We start from the raw sequence: 14,548 nt of genomic DNA, 5'->3' as shown, positions 1-14,548 counted from the left end.
TCTGGACACTGGGCACGGCAGGGGGCGCTGAGGAGTCCTCCCGAGGCCTCCACACGACCCCACAGACCCCTTGGTAGCAGGTGCTTGGCAAAGCTCTCTCTCCAAAGCCCCGTGCGTTAACCACACCCCTTGTTCATTCCCACGCCCGGGAAATCGCTGGGGCAGATCCAATTCAGTAGAACTGTGCTCCAGGGACTCCTGCTCCCCACAACTCTCTGGCCAGTTTTTTCCTGGTTCTTGCCAATTGCTCTCAGAAGCCTCAGCCAATGATGGCGTCCAGCGTCAGATGTCCTGTGACTGTCCTCTCGTTCATGCCAATATCTGCTTGTACTTTAACTTTTCCTAGCCCGGTCCCGTGGGGGACAGGCTCTGACTTCACTGGCTGATGAAGACCGTCATCCATGCAAGGGGGAAGGAGTATCTTCGACCCAGCATTTCGTGGCAGTAAAAAGGTGGGGAACTTTGTTCCTGAGTGTGGAAGGCCTTACGCCCCTAAATCATGGGGTTCTCTCTGTGAACTCTAGGGCAGGAGGGAGACACTTTACTCCGGGGGCACCACAACATCCGAGCAGCGACTCCATGGGGCTCTCCAGAGCACCCATCCTAAACCAGCTCCCTAGCACAACCCTAGCACAACCTAGCCATCTTGTCTGATGAGGGGAGGGTTCATAAACCCTTGTCAGTCCTGCCCTAGGGACCCCAGGATTCACAAGCTGTACCATGACCTGGCAACCGCTGGCACCCTGGAAGCCCACATCCTTCCTGGAGCTCTGGTCCATGGCTTGCGTTATAACGCTAAGGCCCAGCTGCTCTCAAGTTCCCTGCCTGCTTGCCCCCGCGAGCTGGGCATGGGCCAAAGGGACCCAGGAGTCCTGGCCCAGTGATGAGGGGAAGCAGCAGATTGTGTGTTCCCCTCAGAAGTCTGACAGCTCCCAGAGCAGCGAGGTTACAGGACAGGTCTGGAGGCACGCGGTGCCCCAGCACACCCGGAGAGGAACAAGAGCAGCTCTGACAGGAGTTTCTGTCTCCAAGGAGGAAGCTCTTGCACCACATGCAATTTCTGTGTGTTTGGCTGTTTCCTTTCTTCGCTGGTCTCTGTCGCGCTGAGCTCACACAGGAGCTGAGCTGAGAGGCAGAGCGCGTGGGGCTGAGCTCTGCCCTGGGACTGTCTGGAACATGGCCCCGCAGGTGTCGGCTCTGGCCCTTCTCCTGGCCCTTCCGCCCCTGCTGTCTGCCCAGAGAGCGACACCGGCCAAGCCCAGCAGCCCCAAGACTCCAGGTAGGAGCCGCCTCAGGCTTTGCTGCTCCCCTGTCTGAAGGTGGCTGCTGGGCTTTGCCCCGTCAGTCTTGCTGCAGTTGCCCCGGGAGGGGGCTGCCCTCCGCGTCCGTGCCAGAGCCTGCGGGGCTCCGCACCAAGCGCCCCTCAGAGAGCTGGGGTGAAAGGCAGCTGGGGGTGACGCCGGGGCAGGAAACCGTGTTCCCCTGAGGAGGCCAAGGGAGAGCTGCAGCCATGCGCCCCTCTGGGAAGCAGGTCCCTCCCCTGCAGGGCCGACGCTTCCACTAGGCGACCCTAGGCAGTCGCCTAGGGCGGCAGGATTTGGGGGGCGGCATTTTGCTGTCCTTGGCAGAAATTCGGCGGCGGGGGGTCCTTCCGCTCCTGATCTTCGGCGGAAATTCGGCGGCGGGTCCTTCACTCGCTCCAGGACTCGCTGCCAAGGTGCCCCGAAGACATGAAGCGGAAGGACCCCCCCCGCCGAATGCTCACAGGAGGAGCGCTGCCGCCTAGGGCGGCAAAAACCCTGGCGCCAGCAGACAGGTCAGCGTCTGGCTCTGGACTGGGGAGAAGAAGCCCGGGGAATTGGCCTTTATGCTACCCTACAAATAGTATCACCAGTTCCCTGGGGGGCAGGTGTGAGTCCCACACATGGGGGTGGGGGGGAACCTGTGGGGTTCTGTTTCTCTTCCGCGAATAACTCTGGTACCAGGAGCAGCCAGCCCCCCTGCGCTCCCTGCTCCCTCTGAGCCATGCAGATTCCCGTGGAGCCCCCAGCACCGTGGGCTCATTCCTGTAACGAGTTCATTGCGTTCTCAGTGCCCACTGGGAGGGGAGGGGTACCTGGTATGAGCGATGGGACCACGCAGCAGGGATTCGTTTCCATGGCAGAGGCACGTTGGCACAGGCGCTGTACTGTGGGGCTGGCAGCTTTCTGCACAGAGCGCCAGTAACCCCCCCTCTCTGCCGGGGGAGCCTGAGCTCCGAGTCACTGTCTGTGGTAGGAAATGTGGTACAGAAGTGTCTTGCCATAACAATTCCCCTGCGTCACATGGCCTGCGATACCCATCTCTGTTCACGGCAGGGACCCTCCCCTTCTGCCGAGGTGCAGCTTTCATCCTCCCCTCAGCAGGGCAGAGCGACTGCAGGCATGAACCCGGGCAGGGAGCATGGCTCACGCCAGCCTGGGCAGAGCCCGGCTTGTGTCCTGCATTGTTGTGCCAGCCCAGTCACGGGTCAGTGGAAACATGGCTCTGAGAGGGCGTTTGGGTTGGAGCAGAGTGGGACTGCCTCAACCTCTGTTTGTTAGCTGCTGCGGTTTGTTTCCACGGAGGCTGTAGCACCCGACCCTGCAGATCAACGGCTTTTGACAAGATCTTTCTTAAATCAGTTGTTTCTTGAAATGGGTCTGTCTGGAAAGAGTGAGAAGCGTGGTAAATTAGGAGCAGTTTGCATGGTAGTCACGTGGCTGGCAGAGCTGGCTCTGGGCTGCACCCGTTTAAAAGCGCTGGTGCTTTAAGGGCCCTGCAGGTTGGCTCAAGAGAATGGAGACGGGCCTGTGGCCCGCACGCAGGCTGCTGGCTTTCATTCAGCCCAAGAGGAGGCACAGTCCTGACCTGACAGCTGTCCGGGCTCGTGTGAAACATCTCAGTCGGGTTCGTAGTGCACAGGTGTCCACACTACCGCACACAGCCATGGAGGCTCAGCTCCCCTCCCCCACTCCAGCTTCCTCTAGCTCAGGGCAGGCCAGGCAGCGTTCGTTCGGGGAAGCTGGCGCTGTCTGGGTTCGAGTTGCCCCGAGGAGAAACGGAGGCTTCCTGTCCCTGGGGCCTCAGGCTGGCAGTGCTGTACTGAGTAAAACCACTTGCGCAGCCTGTGAGACGGCTCCCGGCCGGGGCATGGTACCCACGGTGGCACCAACTCCCTCACACAGGGCAGCAAACGCATGCCAGTGAATGGAAAAGGAGCCCGGCACCCCAGCAGTCAGGACCATCTCCCCTTGGGTGTGGCATGAGGGACTGCTGGCATGAACGGTGCCCAGGTAGAAGCGGGAGGGGCCGCCCTGATCGCTCTCGCTGAGGCTGAGCTGAAAGTTGTGCTGTGTGTGAAAAGAGGAACCGTGCAGAAACAACCCCAGCCCCACCCAGCAACGCGACAGGGCCAAGCTAGGCCGAGGGGAGTGGCCAGCCCCGGGCGGAGATGTGAACTAGGGTTACCATACGTCCGGTTTTTCACGGACATGTCTGGCTTTTCGGCAATCAAACCTAGTCAAGAGATGTGGTCAGCCCCCCTCAGAGATACGAACCATCTCCCCAAGCCCGGCCGAGGGACGTGGCCGGGCCCCCCTCGGAAACATGAACCATCTCCCCAGGGCCCGGCCAAGCCCACCCCAGGAGCTGCCCGGGGCAGCCCCACTCCGGAGCCAGTGGGGCAGGGGGATTCTGGGGTCAGAAGGCTCCATGGCAGTTGGGCTCCAACTGTCACCCCATAGAACGCTGGGCCCTGTAAGCCCCGCCCCCTTGGTGCAGGAGGAATCTAATTGGTGGCGAGGCCAACGCAGGATCCTGCTCCTCCAATAGGGCCTCAAGGAGGGAAGGCTCTACGCCTAGGGCAATTTTAAATGGGGTTTCTCCTGAGGAGAAACGGGGACCCCCCAGAAGGATGGGAGAGCAGACAGGGTCCCCCTGCTCAGAGGGGTGGGAGAATGGACAGGGAGACCCCCCACCCAGAGGGGCGAGAGAGCGGACAGGGCCCCGTTGCCCACACACACTTGCAGCACTGCCAACCCCAAAGGTTAAAAAATCACAAGCCAGACCCCAAAATCATGAGACATTTTAAGGATGAAGTGGTTGTTTTGTTCGGACTCGTGACTCCCCCTTCCCCAGTGTGTGGGTGGCAAGTAGTGTCACCAGCGCTCCCAAGTGTATAGAGTGAGGTGACTTGGGGCTGTCCTCTCCCAGCGGCTTGATCCCAAACAGTTGTTACACCCATGTACTTGTTATTCAAGGAAGCTCACTCCTGCAGAACTAGACTGGGACTCCTGGCGACACAAACCACCTTTGCAGAATGGCAGCAGTACCTGGAAGGAGCTCGCGACCCAGTCCAGGTATTCGCTGATCATAAAAATCTGGAATACCTATGTAGGGAAAAACCCTTCGATCAATGGCAGCTTCAGTGGGCCCTGTTCTTCTGATGATTCAATTTCATTATCACATACCCCCCTGGATCCAAAAATGGCAAGGCCAACGCCCTGCCCCAAAGACACAATATCAACTCATGAGGCCTCAGCCAGGAACAACCCGCGTTCTCCAATCCCATAACTTTCTCAGTGCCATTCGTCACCAGAATTTCTCAGATTGATACACTCAGCCTCAGGAATTCCACCTGATGAGCAAGCTATTATCCACAAGCAACCGCATGACTCCCAGGAAGGGATCACATACGTGATCTCTGTTCCCCCTGGACCCACAAGAGTTGCAGTCTTGCATCTATGCCATGATTTTCCCTAGCAGGACACTTGGAGTGCTTCAAGACCCAATGAATAATATTCTGCTCCTTTTGGTGGCCCGGGATGTGACCAATGATGCAGTCATTCATTGTCTCCTGTGATGTTTGTGCCTGTACCAGGACACCACGCCACAAGTCCTGTGGTCTCCTCCAGCCCTTGGACACCCCATCTTGACCCGGGGGCCATCACATAGACCTTAGTGTAGAATTACCAGCGTCCAACAAATTTGCAACAGTTTTGATGGTAGCAGACCACTGTACAAAATGGCCTACTTCATCGCTTGCACAGGCCTCCCCTCAGCTGAAGAGACAGCCCTGCTATGGATTAGCCATACAGACCAGCTCCACGGCCTTCTGGAATGCATCACCTCCAATCGAGGGTCTCAGTTCACAGCCTGGTTCTGCTGGGGGTCCGCACATGTCTTTCCTCTGCCGGCCATCCCCAGTCCAAAAGCCAGACGGAGAGGGCCAACCAAATTCTTGAGCAGTATCTGCAATGCTACATCAGTCATCACCAGGATAATTTCCCTTTTACACACAGTTTGCCTACCCATCATCGCAGACCATACATCTACAGGTCAAAGCCCCTTTTTTACCACCTATGGGCACCACCCCTGATTCACCTGCAATTATCCACGTTCTTTCCCAATCTGGCCGCCTCAGACCCAGTGCAGCAGGTTTGTCTGGCCCAGGAAGAAGTGAATAAGCACCAGGAAAAAGCAAGAGCAGACTATAAGTGGCATGCAGCCAAGCATCAACAGCGAGGTCCCACCTACTCTGTGGGACAAAAGGTATGACTCTCTACGGAGCATCTCCATACCAACAGACCCACTCACAGCTGGACTTTCCATTCTTGGCTCTTTGAAGATCCTGCAACAGGTTAATCCAGTCAGGTTTGAACTTCAGCGATCCCGCTCTCTGAAGATACACCCAATATTTCACATATCGCTTTTGAAGCCCTACACAAAAAACCTTTTCCCTCACATGACCCAACCGCCTCTTCCTCCAGTACAGGTACAGGGCCATGAGGGGTACGTGGTTCGCAATATCCTGGACCCTAAACATAACTGTGGCAGGCTTTGGTATCTTATTGACTGGGAGGGGTACGGTCCTACGGAGCACACCTGGGAGCCTGCAGAAAATATATACCTGCCCACACTTGTGCAAGCACTCAGCCGAACAGCCTGGCCCCCCATCACCCTGAGGGAGGGGGAGGTGATATCAGGGACTCTGGGTCTTGAGTCCTAGTCTATGTAGCTCTTAAGAGCTAAGCAGCCCCAGCCTGCCGCCGCTGATCTGCTAACACGTGCTAGAATAGCAGCTGAACTCTAACAGAAGACGCCGGTCTGGGACCTGATTGGTGAAATCCTGCGGGTCGGGACTGGTCCCCAGCCTCGATTTAATCCAAGCGCAGGACCAGGAAGTTGATGATGCAACTGAGTTCTCCCTGCTCAGGCCTGCTTCCCCTGCACTAGGTGTGCCTGCTCTCCTTGTAACCTGACCCTGCCTGACACCTGACTCTCCGTTTGCCCTCTGGCCTGTCTTGGGCTCTGCTCTCCTGGTAGCTGACCTGGCCTGGTTCTTGCTCCGTCCACTAGGTCAGACTGCCCAAGACCCAGTTGTGACAGTGGGGAGGGGAGGAACAGAGGAGCTATCCCTAGTGCTCATGGGGCAGAGGGGGTAGTGGAGCCATCCTGAGCTGCTGGGCTCTTTCTGCTCCTCCCACCCTTCCTATGAGACCAGTGCTGCCTCCTAGGGGAAGTGGGGGCAGCTCTGCCTGCCTCCTGCAGCAGCCCGGATTGGCTGCCCTTCCTCGGGAGGCGGGGCAGTGGCGTACCTCCCAACATTTCAGGTGGCCACAGCGGGATGCAATGCAATCAACTCCATACAGTGATGACATTCCTGGGGAAAGTTTGGTGTCACGCCTGTAACAATGACAGGTTCAAAATAATGAAAGAAACTAAGACAGGCAAACGTTTCTCTATCTGTCTTCATGACTGACAGACAAATTTTGAAAAGACTGTGAGCTATCGGATTTTTTTTCATTTTTACTGCTGGTTTTGGCTAGAACAAAAGTAAGTATTTATGTACATAAAAGTGCCTGCTTCCGTTACTCTGCAGAGTGTTTCCTTTTGTCTGAACAAACTGGTACACGTGGCAGACTTTGCCTTTTCACACAGTTCAGGAGAAGGCTGCCACTGGTGACATCTCATGTGGGAAAAGAGATTGATTTTTGCTGCCAGCATAGCATGTAGTGTGTCCCACCCTTGCCTCTTCCTACACATTGGGCCCAGGTTGCTGGGTGAGTTGTGTTTCTCCCCTCCCGCCCCCAAGGAACTTCTCATGCTGGTTAGTGTTTCTGAGCTATGCTGAATAGTCTTTCCATGAAGTGCTGCGGTGGGAGATTAAACATTTGATGTTACAAGTTTTCAAAGCACAGAGACTCTTGCCTCTCGCCTCTCGACTTGTATGCCAAAACCCATCAGTTCTCATAGGGCTGTCATGTTCAGGAAGTGCCTCGCAGACTTGATAATCCCTACATTTGGAAAGCAGAGGTTCCATTTGTTGCATGCTGATCACATCAGGTCCAGGAAATCAATCGTCAACTCCATATCTCAGAAAGATACTGATAAACAACTGGTTGGGTTAACAAAATCAGACTCTTAAGTACAGGGTCTTCTAGATGCAGTGCCTTCTTTTTGTAACCAGTGCTATTTGCAAAAAAAAGAGAAAAAAAGAACAAACCCCACAGCTTCAGCCAAGACTGTTGTTACATGGCTTTGTATTAATCATGTTTTCCTTTCTTGCACAGTTACGTATCTCAAAGCCTACAAATAGTTCAGGTGCTAGTAACCACACAGAAGAGTCTTCGACATTTAGTTCCATAACATTTTCACTTGTGGCTAGCACAGCGGACTGCACAAATCTCAAAATAATAACTTTGTGTAGCGTCATCACTGCAGAGTTCAAAAGGAGAATCACTGGTGCTTCGGTTTGGAGAACGTTTAACTTGTTAAATGTGGGCAGCACTGCATGCAAAAACCCTAAGTACACCTTTATCAAAGTATTCTTAGTTCCTGTGGTCCAACAGCAGCTCTTGGCTCTTCCTCGTCCAAACCGCTGACAAAGAAGGAGTGGAGCCCATCGCGAGTAGCCAAGGTGCGTTCAGTAGATCCCTCCAAAGACAGCCAGCACTTTTTCATATGCTTCAATTTTCTTCACACTAGTATTGCAAAATGCCCTGTGTTCATTCAGTGAGGCCGCTCTTTTGACACGTCTCTGAAAGTGGTAGTAAATGTCAGTATCAAATGCTCACCATTCATCTGCAGTGATGTTGAGGCATGCTTGGCCATTAGGTGCACAGGGTGGCAGAGGCACCCCCCTGCATACACACTCCCTCGTTCGTTGTTTGCTTGGCTTTAATTTGAGACAATATACTGGTGTGCTTACCCTGCATGCTTGCAGCATTATCCGCTGAATATGTAGCACATTTAATCCAGTCAGCGTTGTGTTTTGGTAGCACATTGGTTGCATCAAACAATTCCTGAGAGTTATTCAGTGTGCAATAAAGGATTGGGCCAAAAGAAATCTGGTGAGGTGTGTGACGAAGTGGGGCTGTTCTTAATGTTTCCTCTGAATACTGTGTGGGTGCCTCAGTTTCCCCTATGCATCTCTTAAGTCTCTAGAGGGTGAGATTGTTGCAGAGCAAAGGGCCAGTGCACATAAATGGCCGACACTCTGTCTCCTGGCAACTAATGGACGGGACCCTTTCCCACTGCAAGGGGATGCTAAAGGTGTTGGAGAACAAAGAGATCAGGTGACCTCCTGGCCCGGGAAAGGAACAAAGCACAGAGGAAGAGGGGCTGGAGGGGGAGTTAGTTTTGGAGCTAGCTGGGGACCAGGAGTGAGTGCAGATGTGGGTGTCTGGCTCGCTGCCCCCCAGGATGGATCCGGCTGAGGGGTCCTGTTCTCTGTACCTACAAGCTCTGTTTTAGTCCCTGTTCCTGTCATCTAATAAACCTCTGATGAGAGTCACGTCTGACTGCGAAGTGGGGGTGCAGGACCCCGCCAGGGCGGACTCGCTGTGGGAAGTGCACAGAGGGGCATATGCTGAATGCTCCAAGGTCAGACCCAGGATGGTGGAAGCCATGTGAGCTCCTTGCCCTGAAGACAGTCTGCTCACAGAGGGGAGACTTCATCTGAGTCCTGACTGACTTCGTAGGGAGCAGCTCCAGAGCATCGCCCAGGGACTCTGTGACAAAATTCAACAAGGACAAGTGAATTGGGCCAAAAGAAACCTGATGAGGTTCAACAAAGACAAGTGCAGAGTCCTGCACTTAGGAAGGAAGAATCCCATGCACCACTACAGGCTGGGGACTGATTGGCTAAGCAGCAGGTCTGCAGAAAAGGACCTGGGGATTACAGTGGACGAGAAGCTGGATATGAGTCAGCAGTGTGCCCTCGTTGCCAAGAAGGCTAATGGCATATTGGGCTGTATTAGTAGGAACATTGCCAGCAGATCGAGGGAAGTGATTATTCCCCTCTATTCTGCACTGGTAGGGCCACATCTGGACTATTTCATCCAGTTTTGGGCCCCACACTACAAGAAGGATGTGGACAGATTGGAGAGAGTCCAGCGGAGGGCAATAAAAATGATTAGTGGGCTGGGGCACATGACTTACGAGGAGGGGCTGAGGGAACTGGGGTTATTTAGTCTGAAGAAAAGAAGAGTGAGGGGGGATTTGATAGTTGCTTTCAACTACCTGAAGGGGAGTTCCAAAGAGGATGGAGCTCGGCTGTTCTCAGTGGTAGCAGATGACAGAACAAGGAGCAATGGTCTCAAGTTGCAGTGGGTGGAGGTCTAGGTTGGATATTAGGAAACACTATTTCACTAGGAGGGTGGTGAAGCACTGAAATGGGTTACCTAGGGAGGTGATGGAATCTCCATCCTTAGAAGTTTTTAAGGTCAGGCTTGACAAAACCCTGGCTGGGATGATTTAGTTGGGAATTGGTCCTGCTTTGAACAGAGGGTTGGACTAGATGACCTCCCGAGGTCTTTTCCAACCCTGATATTCTATGATTCTAAGAAACCATAGCTAAAAACTCTGTCACTGTACAGCTGATTTCTGGGTGTTCATATGTAACCAAGACTGGAAAACGCTTCTCAGACTTGTCTAAACTAGCATCCAGTGCCAAACCGTCGTTCATGGCCTTCAGTCCCACATTGTCCATTTTCTGGTGTTAGGTGCGATTTCCCCTTGTGTAACATGGGTTGCTTTGGGGGAAGCATGATCATAGCTCTTGGCAATTTTGGAGTCTGGGAACATTTTCTTGACTGCTAGCACAAGAAGAAACCTCTCAAACTTCAGCTTTGGTTACACCATCACGCAGGTTTGACCCGGCAGGTGGGGAAAAAGCTGCTGCTGATTTTGACCGTGGGAGCCATGGCACAGCTTGCACGTTTCTCTGTAGCAATATGGCGTGAAATATCCTTGTATCCACCAGGACTGCCAGTGTTAGCCCTCGCCTTGATTTCTGTAGGAAACGGTCTTGTGCCTGCCACGAGTCTTTAAACTGATAAAGTATCAGGGGGTGGCCGTGTTAGTCTGTACCCACAAAAACAACAAGGAGTCTGGTGGCACCTTACAGACTAACAGATTTATTTGGGTATAAGCTGCAGATGCTGAAGAAGTGGTTTTTACCCACGAAAGCTTCTGCCCAAACAAATCTGTTAGGCTTTAAGGTGCCACCAGACTCCTTGTTGTTAAACTGATAAAGACTTTTCATGTTTTTCTTTGGTGGAGCCTGGGTGTCGTCATCCACCATTACTGCCGTTGAGTCTTTGCTTTTCTTGGTAATCTTTCGATTTCTCAACTATCTGCAACTTGAATGTTTCGTTATTGGAGACTGCACTACCACTACGATAGGCCTGTCCCTACTGTTCCTTGTTTAACACTCGGGTGTTGTGGCTTTCTGAACTACTTCTCGGGTTACAACTCTCACACAATTACTGCTGGACATGATGTTCGAGCTGGGTATGGGGTTTTTAATAACACTGAGGGTGAGAGTCATTTAAACAAACAGTGAGAGTAATCACCCGAGAGAGAGAAATACAGAGTTGTGACTCTGCACAAGAAATGAAATACAGTTTTGTGGCTACACGTGCACACTCAATACGTGTAACGGTATTTGCGTTCACCCATGGTAATTGATTCACCTTTAAGGTAGCAAGGTTAATGTGGGAAATGTTCTACTTCAACCAAGCCAGGAGGTTTGGGGGCCAAGCAGGACAGTCCCACAAAACTCGGGCCTGTTGTGAGGTATGCAGTGGGGCAGGCAGAGAGGGTTTTCCCCCAGGCCAGACTGACGTTGGCAAGAGGGCTGGACCCATGTAGGGCAGTAGGAGGGCAGACGAGCACCATCCGCACCCACCCGGGCATGATGGATCCCATGTGGGACATGGCTTCAGAGGGCACTGGGCAGGACCTCTGGCAGCGTGATGGTGGAATGAGGGTCTCGCAGCCTTTCTGTAATGGGCGTTGGGCAGCCTGGGGCCAGGCCCTTTTCAGCACTGGTGAAGCAGGGGCTGGCCAGGGTCAGCCATAGATTCATAGATTCTAGGGCTGGAAGGGACCTCAAGAGGTCATCGAGTCCAGTTCCCTGCCCTCATGGCAGGACCAAATACTGTCTAGACCATCCCTGATAGACATTTATCTAACCTACTCTTAAATATCTCCAGAGATGGAGATTCCACACCTCCCTAGGCAGATTATTCCAGTGTTTAACCACTCTGACAGTTAGGAACTTTTTCCTAATGTCCAACCTAGATCTCCCTTGCTGCAGTTTAAGCCCATTGCTTCTTGTTCTATCCTTAGAGGCTAAGATGAACAAGTTTTCTCCCTCCTCCTTATGACACCCTTTTAGATACCTGAAAAAGGCTATCATGTCCCCTCTCAGACTTCTCTTTTCCAAACTAAACAAACCCAATTCTTTCAGCCTTCCTTCATAGGTCATGTTCTTTAGACCTTTAATCATTCTTGTTGCTCTTCTCAGGACCCTTTCCAATTTCTCCACATCTTTCTTGAAATGCGGTGCCCAGAACTGGACACAATACTCCAGTTGAGGCCTAACCAGCTGTGATGGTTCTGCCTGTGGGAGCCAGCTGAGGTCACTCATTTAAGGTGAACTGCAAACAAAATGGGACAGACAAACCCCAGAAGCTGGTGGATATTCCAATACTTAGATTTACCAACCAGCACAAAACAGCTTCTATAGTACCTCACTGGTTACTCAGAGTCCAAACAACGCAGTTCCCTTAAAGTGCCCAGCCTCAGGCCTCCGTCCAGACACACGTCAGATATGATGATGATTACTGAAAATCTTATTTCATCATAAAAAAACCCCAAAGGACCTTCCAACCCCAAAGGATCAGCCACATACCCAGGTTCAATTATAACTTAGATCTTACCCAAAATACATGCTTATAGCCAACTCTTATTAACTAAGCTAAAATTTATTTAAAAAGGAAAGAGAGAGAGAGTGTTGGTTAAAAGATCAATTTACAGACAGACTGGAATTCAATTCTTGAGGTCCAGATACATAGCAGAGATGGTGAGTTTGTAGTTGCCAAAAGTCCTTTTAGAAATAGTCCATAGGTTATAGTCCAATGTCCATATTCAGGGTGACTCCAGTCAGTGACTGGGGATCTCAATCCTTATGGCTTAAGGTTTCCTCCACTTGAAACCCAAAGCAGATCTGAGATGAAGAAGGATCCTGTCCCAAGGTTCTTATACATTTCCAGCAGCCTTTCGGCCTGAGAAAACAATAGGCTTAACTCTCCTTCCAAACATTCTGGCAATTAGCACACGGTAATTCATCCATTAAACAGTTCAGATACAGGTTACCACAACCTTCAAAGAGACATAGAGACAATAATACTATTTCACTCAAGTATCTTCCTAAATGTTAAATATTTCTTTTTTTGATCTTTGAATCAAAACTATAGCAATAAACAAGACTTGTTTGCTTACATCACAAGACCTGAGCAAACATCTACCCTTCTACCTCTAACAATGCAGACTTGTATTTCAAAGCTCTATTCCTTTACATATCTTTCTAACTAGTTTCTAAAGTTCGGCCATGGGTCAGTCAGTCTGTGAGTTAATTAACTCTTTCTGGCCCTGTCATCTTTCAATGAGATATTATATTACACTCATAATGTCACACCAGCGCAGAGTAGAGCGGAAGAATGACTTCTCGTGTCTTGCTCATAACACACCTGTTAATACATCCCAGAATCATGTTTGCTTTTTTTGCAACAGCATCACACTGTTGACGCATATTTAGCTTGTGGTCCACTATAACCCCTAGATCCCTTTCTGCCGTACTCCTTCCTAGACAGTCTCTTCCCATTCTGTATGTGTGAAACTGATTGTTCCTTCCTAAGTGGAGCACTTTGCATTTGTCTTTATTAAACTTCATCCTGTTTACCTCAGACCATTTCTCCAATTTGTCCAGATCATTTTGAATTATGACCCTGTCCTCCAAAGCAGTTGCAATCCCTCCCAGTTTGGTATCATCTGCAAACTTAATAAGCGTACTTTCTATGCCAATATCTGCCATGGCAGATGCCGTTTCTCAATCAAGGGGCATTTCCTGAGTGTGGCTGCTGCCTTAGTCTTTCTTGAAGCAAACTGTGCCTGGGATCCCTTGGGGGAAACCCTCCCCTGGCTTTGGGGGGTGGGAGTGTGGGGGGGGCTTATATTCACACAGGTCTTTCATCCCAGTCCTGGTTGTTATCAATATTGATTCTTGAAAAGCAATTCAGGTCACTGTGCCCCTTGGGGGTGAGGCTCTGGGGCAGCGTAGCTGGGGCCAGAGGAGCTCTGCTCTCCCTGAAAAGCACTAGGTGCAGCACAGCGTGACATCTGCACAGCGCTGGGGGCACCATGTGCTGCATATACCAAGCGCGGGGAGGGGTTTTGCTCCGAGGGTGAGGTCGCCAGAGAGTGAAGAGCAGCTGCAGGGACAGGATGTGGTCTCTGTGCATGATGCATTTGTGAACTGGAGCGGCACTTCTCTCTTCACACTGCCCGGGGTGTGTGCATGTGCTCCAGGGGAGGGAAGTACTGGGCATTGCACTTCAGCAACGGGGAGTGTGCCGGGCCTGAAGGGAGCGCAGCGCTTACCTCGACCTGATCCCTTGGGTTAAAGCTACAAATTGCCTTGTCTTCACTAGCATTTTCCCTCATGTCAGTTACCACGTGTCAGCTAACACCAGGTAAGAACAAGCCTCTTTTCCTCGTGAGGACAGGGCCCAAGACACTCAGGCACCCAGGATGAGTAGCAGGACATCTGATTTCTGTTACTGTTCCTTGCCTCCCGGTCCTAGGCTAGGTTAGAGACTGACTAAGCCCATCATTTAGACTGTAAGTTCTTGGGGGCAGGGCCCAAAGCTCCATATGTTTTCTGTAGAATTCTTAGCCCAGCTGAGAGTGTCACAAAATAATAATAATAAAATTAAATAAGGGAAAGTATAACGATCTCTGATTGCATCAGGCAAATGGATGAATCTCTTATCAATACATTTTACAATAATCCCTGGCTAGGAATGTAGCATTCAGCATTTTCCGTTTACCTCCCCTACTTACATGTTATAAAATCTGCCTGTTTCATCAAATCTAAAACCTGTTTTCAGTGCTGAAACACCCTTGGGTCTGATAACCACTGTCCACAGCTGGTTGTGGGGGGCTTGGCACGTGCTGCTGA

General features: G+C 51.6%; 1 protein-coding gene across 3 annotated transcripts in view; it reads left to right on the top strand.

The window, feature by feature from the left end:
* The first annotated feature begins 1,027 nt into the window (after positions 1-1,027).
* Positions 1,028-14,548, top strand: part of LOC101946009 (receptor-type tyrosine-protein phosphatase kappa-like) — a 134,553-nt gene continuing 121,032 nt past the window's right edge. The window contains exon 1 of one of the 3 annotated variants that reach the window (XM_065598601.1): positions 1,028-1,279. In XM_065598601.1, the coding sequence (XP_065454673.1) occupies positions 1,177-1,279 (103 nt within the window). In that variant the 5' untranslated portion in view covers positions 1,028-1,176. The remainder of the gene's footprint in view (positions 1,280-14,548) is intronic. The other 2 variants (XM_065598600.1, XM_065598602.1) reach the window with 2 other exon arrangements.

This window comes from Chrysemys picta, chromosome 6 (assembly GCF_011386835.1).
Source record: "Chrysemys picta bellii isolate R12L10 chromosome 6, ASM1138683v2, whole genome shotgun sequence".
Classification (NCBI taxonomy): Eukaryota; Metazoa; Chordata; order Testudines; family Emydidae; genus Chrysemys; species Chrysemys picta.
This window is presented reverse-complemented; position numbering and strand designations above follow the sequence as displayed.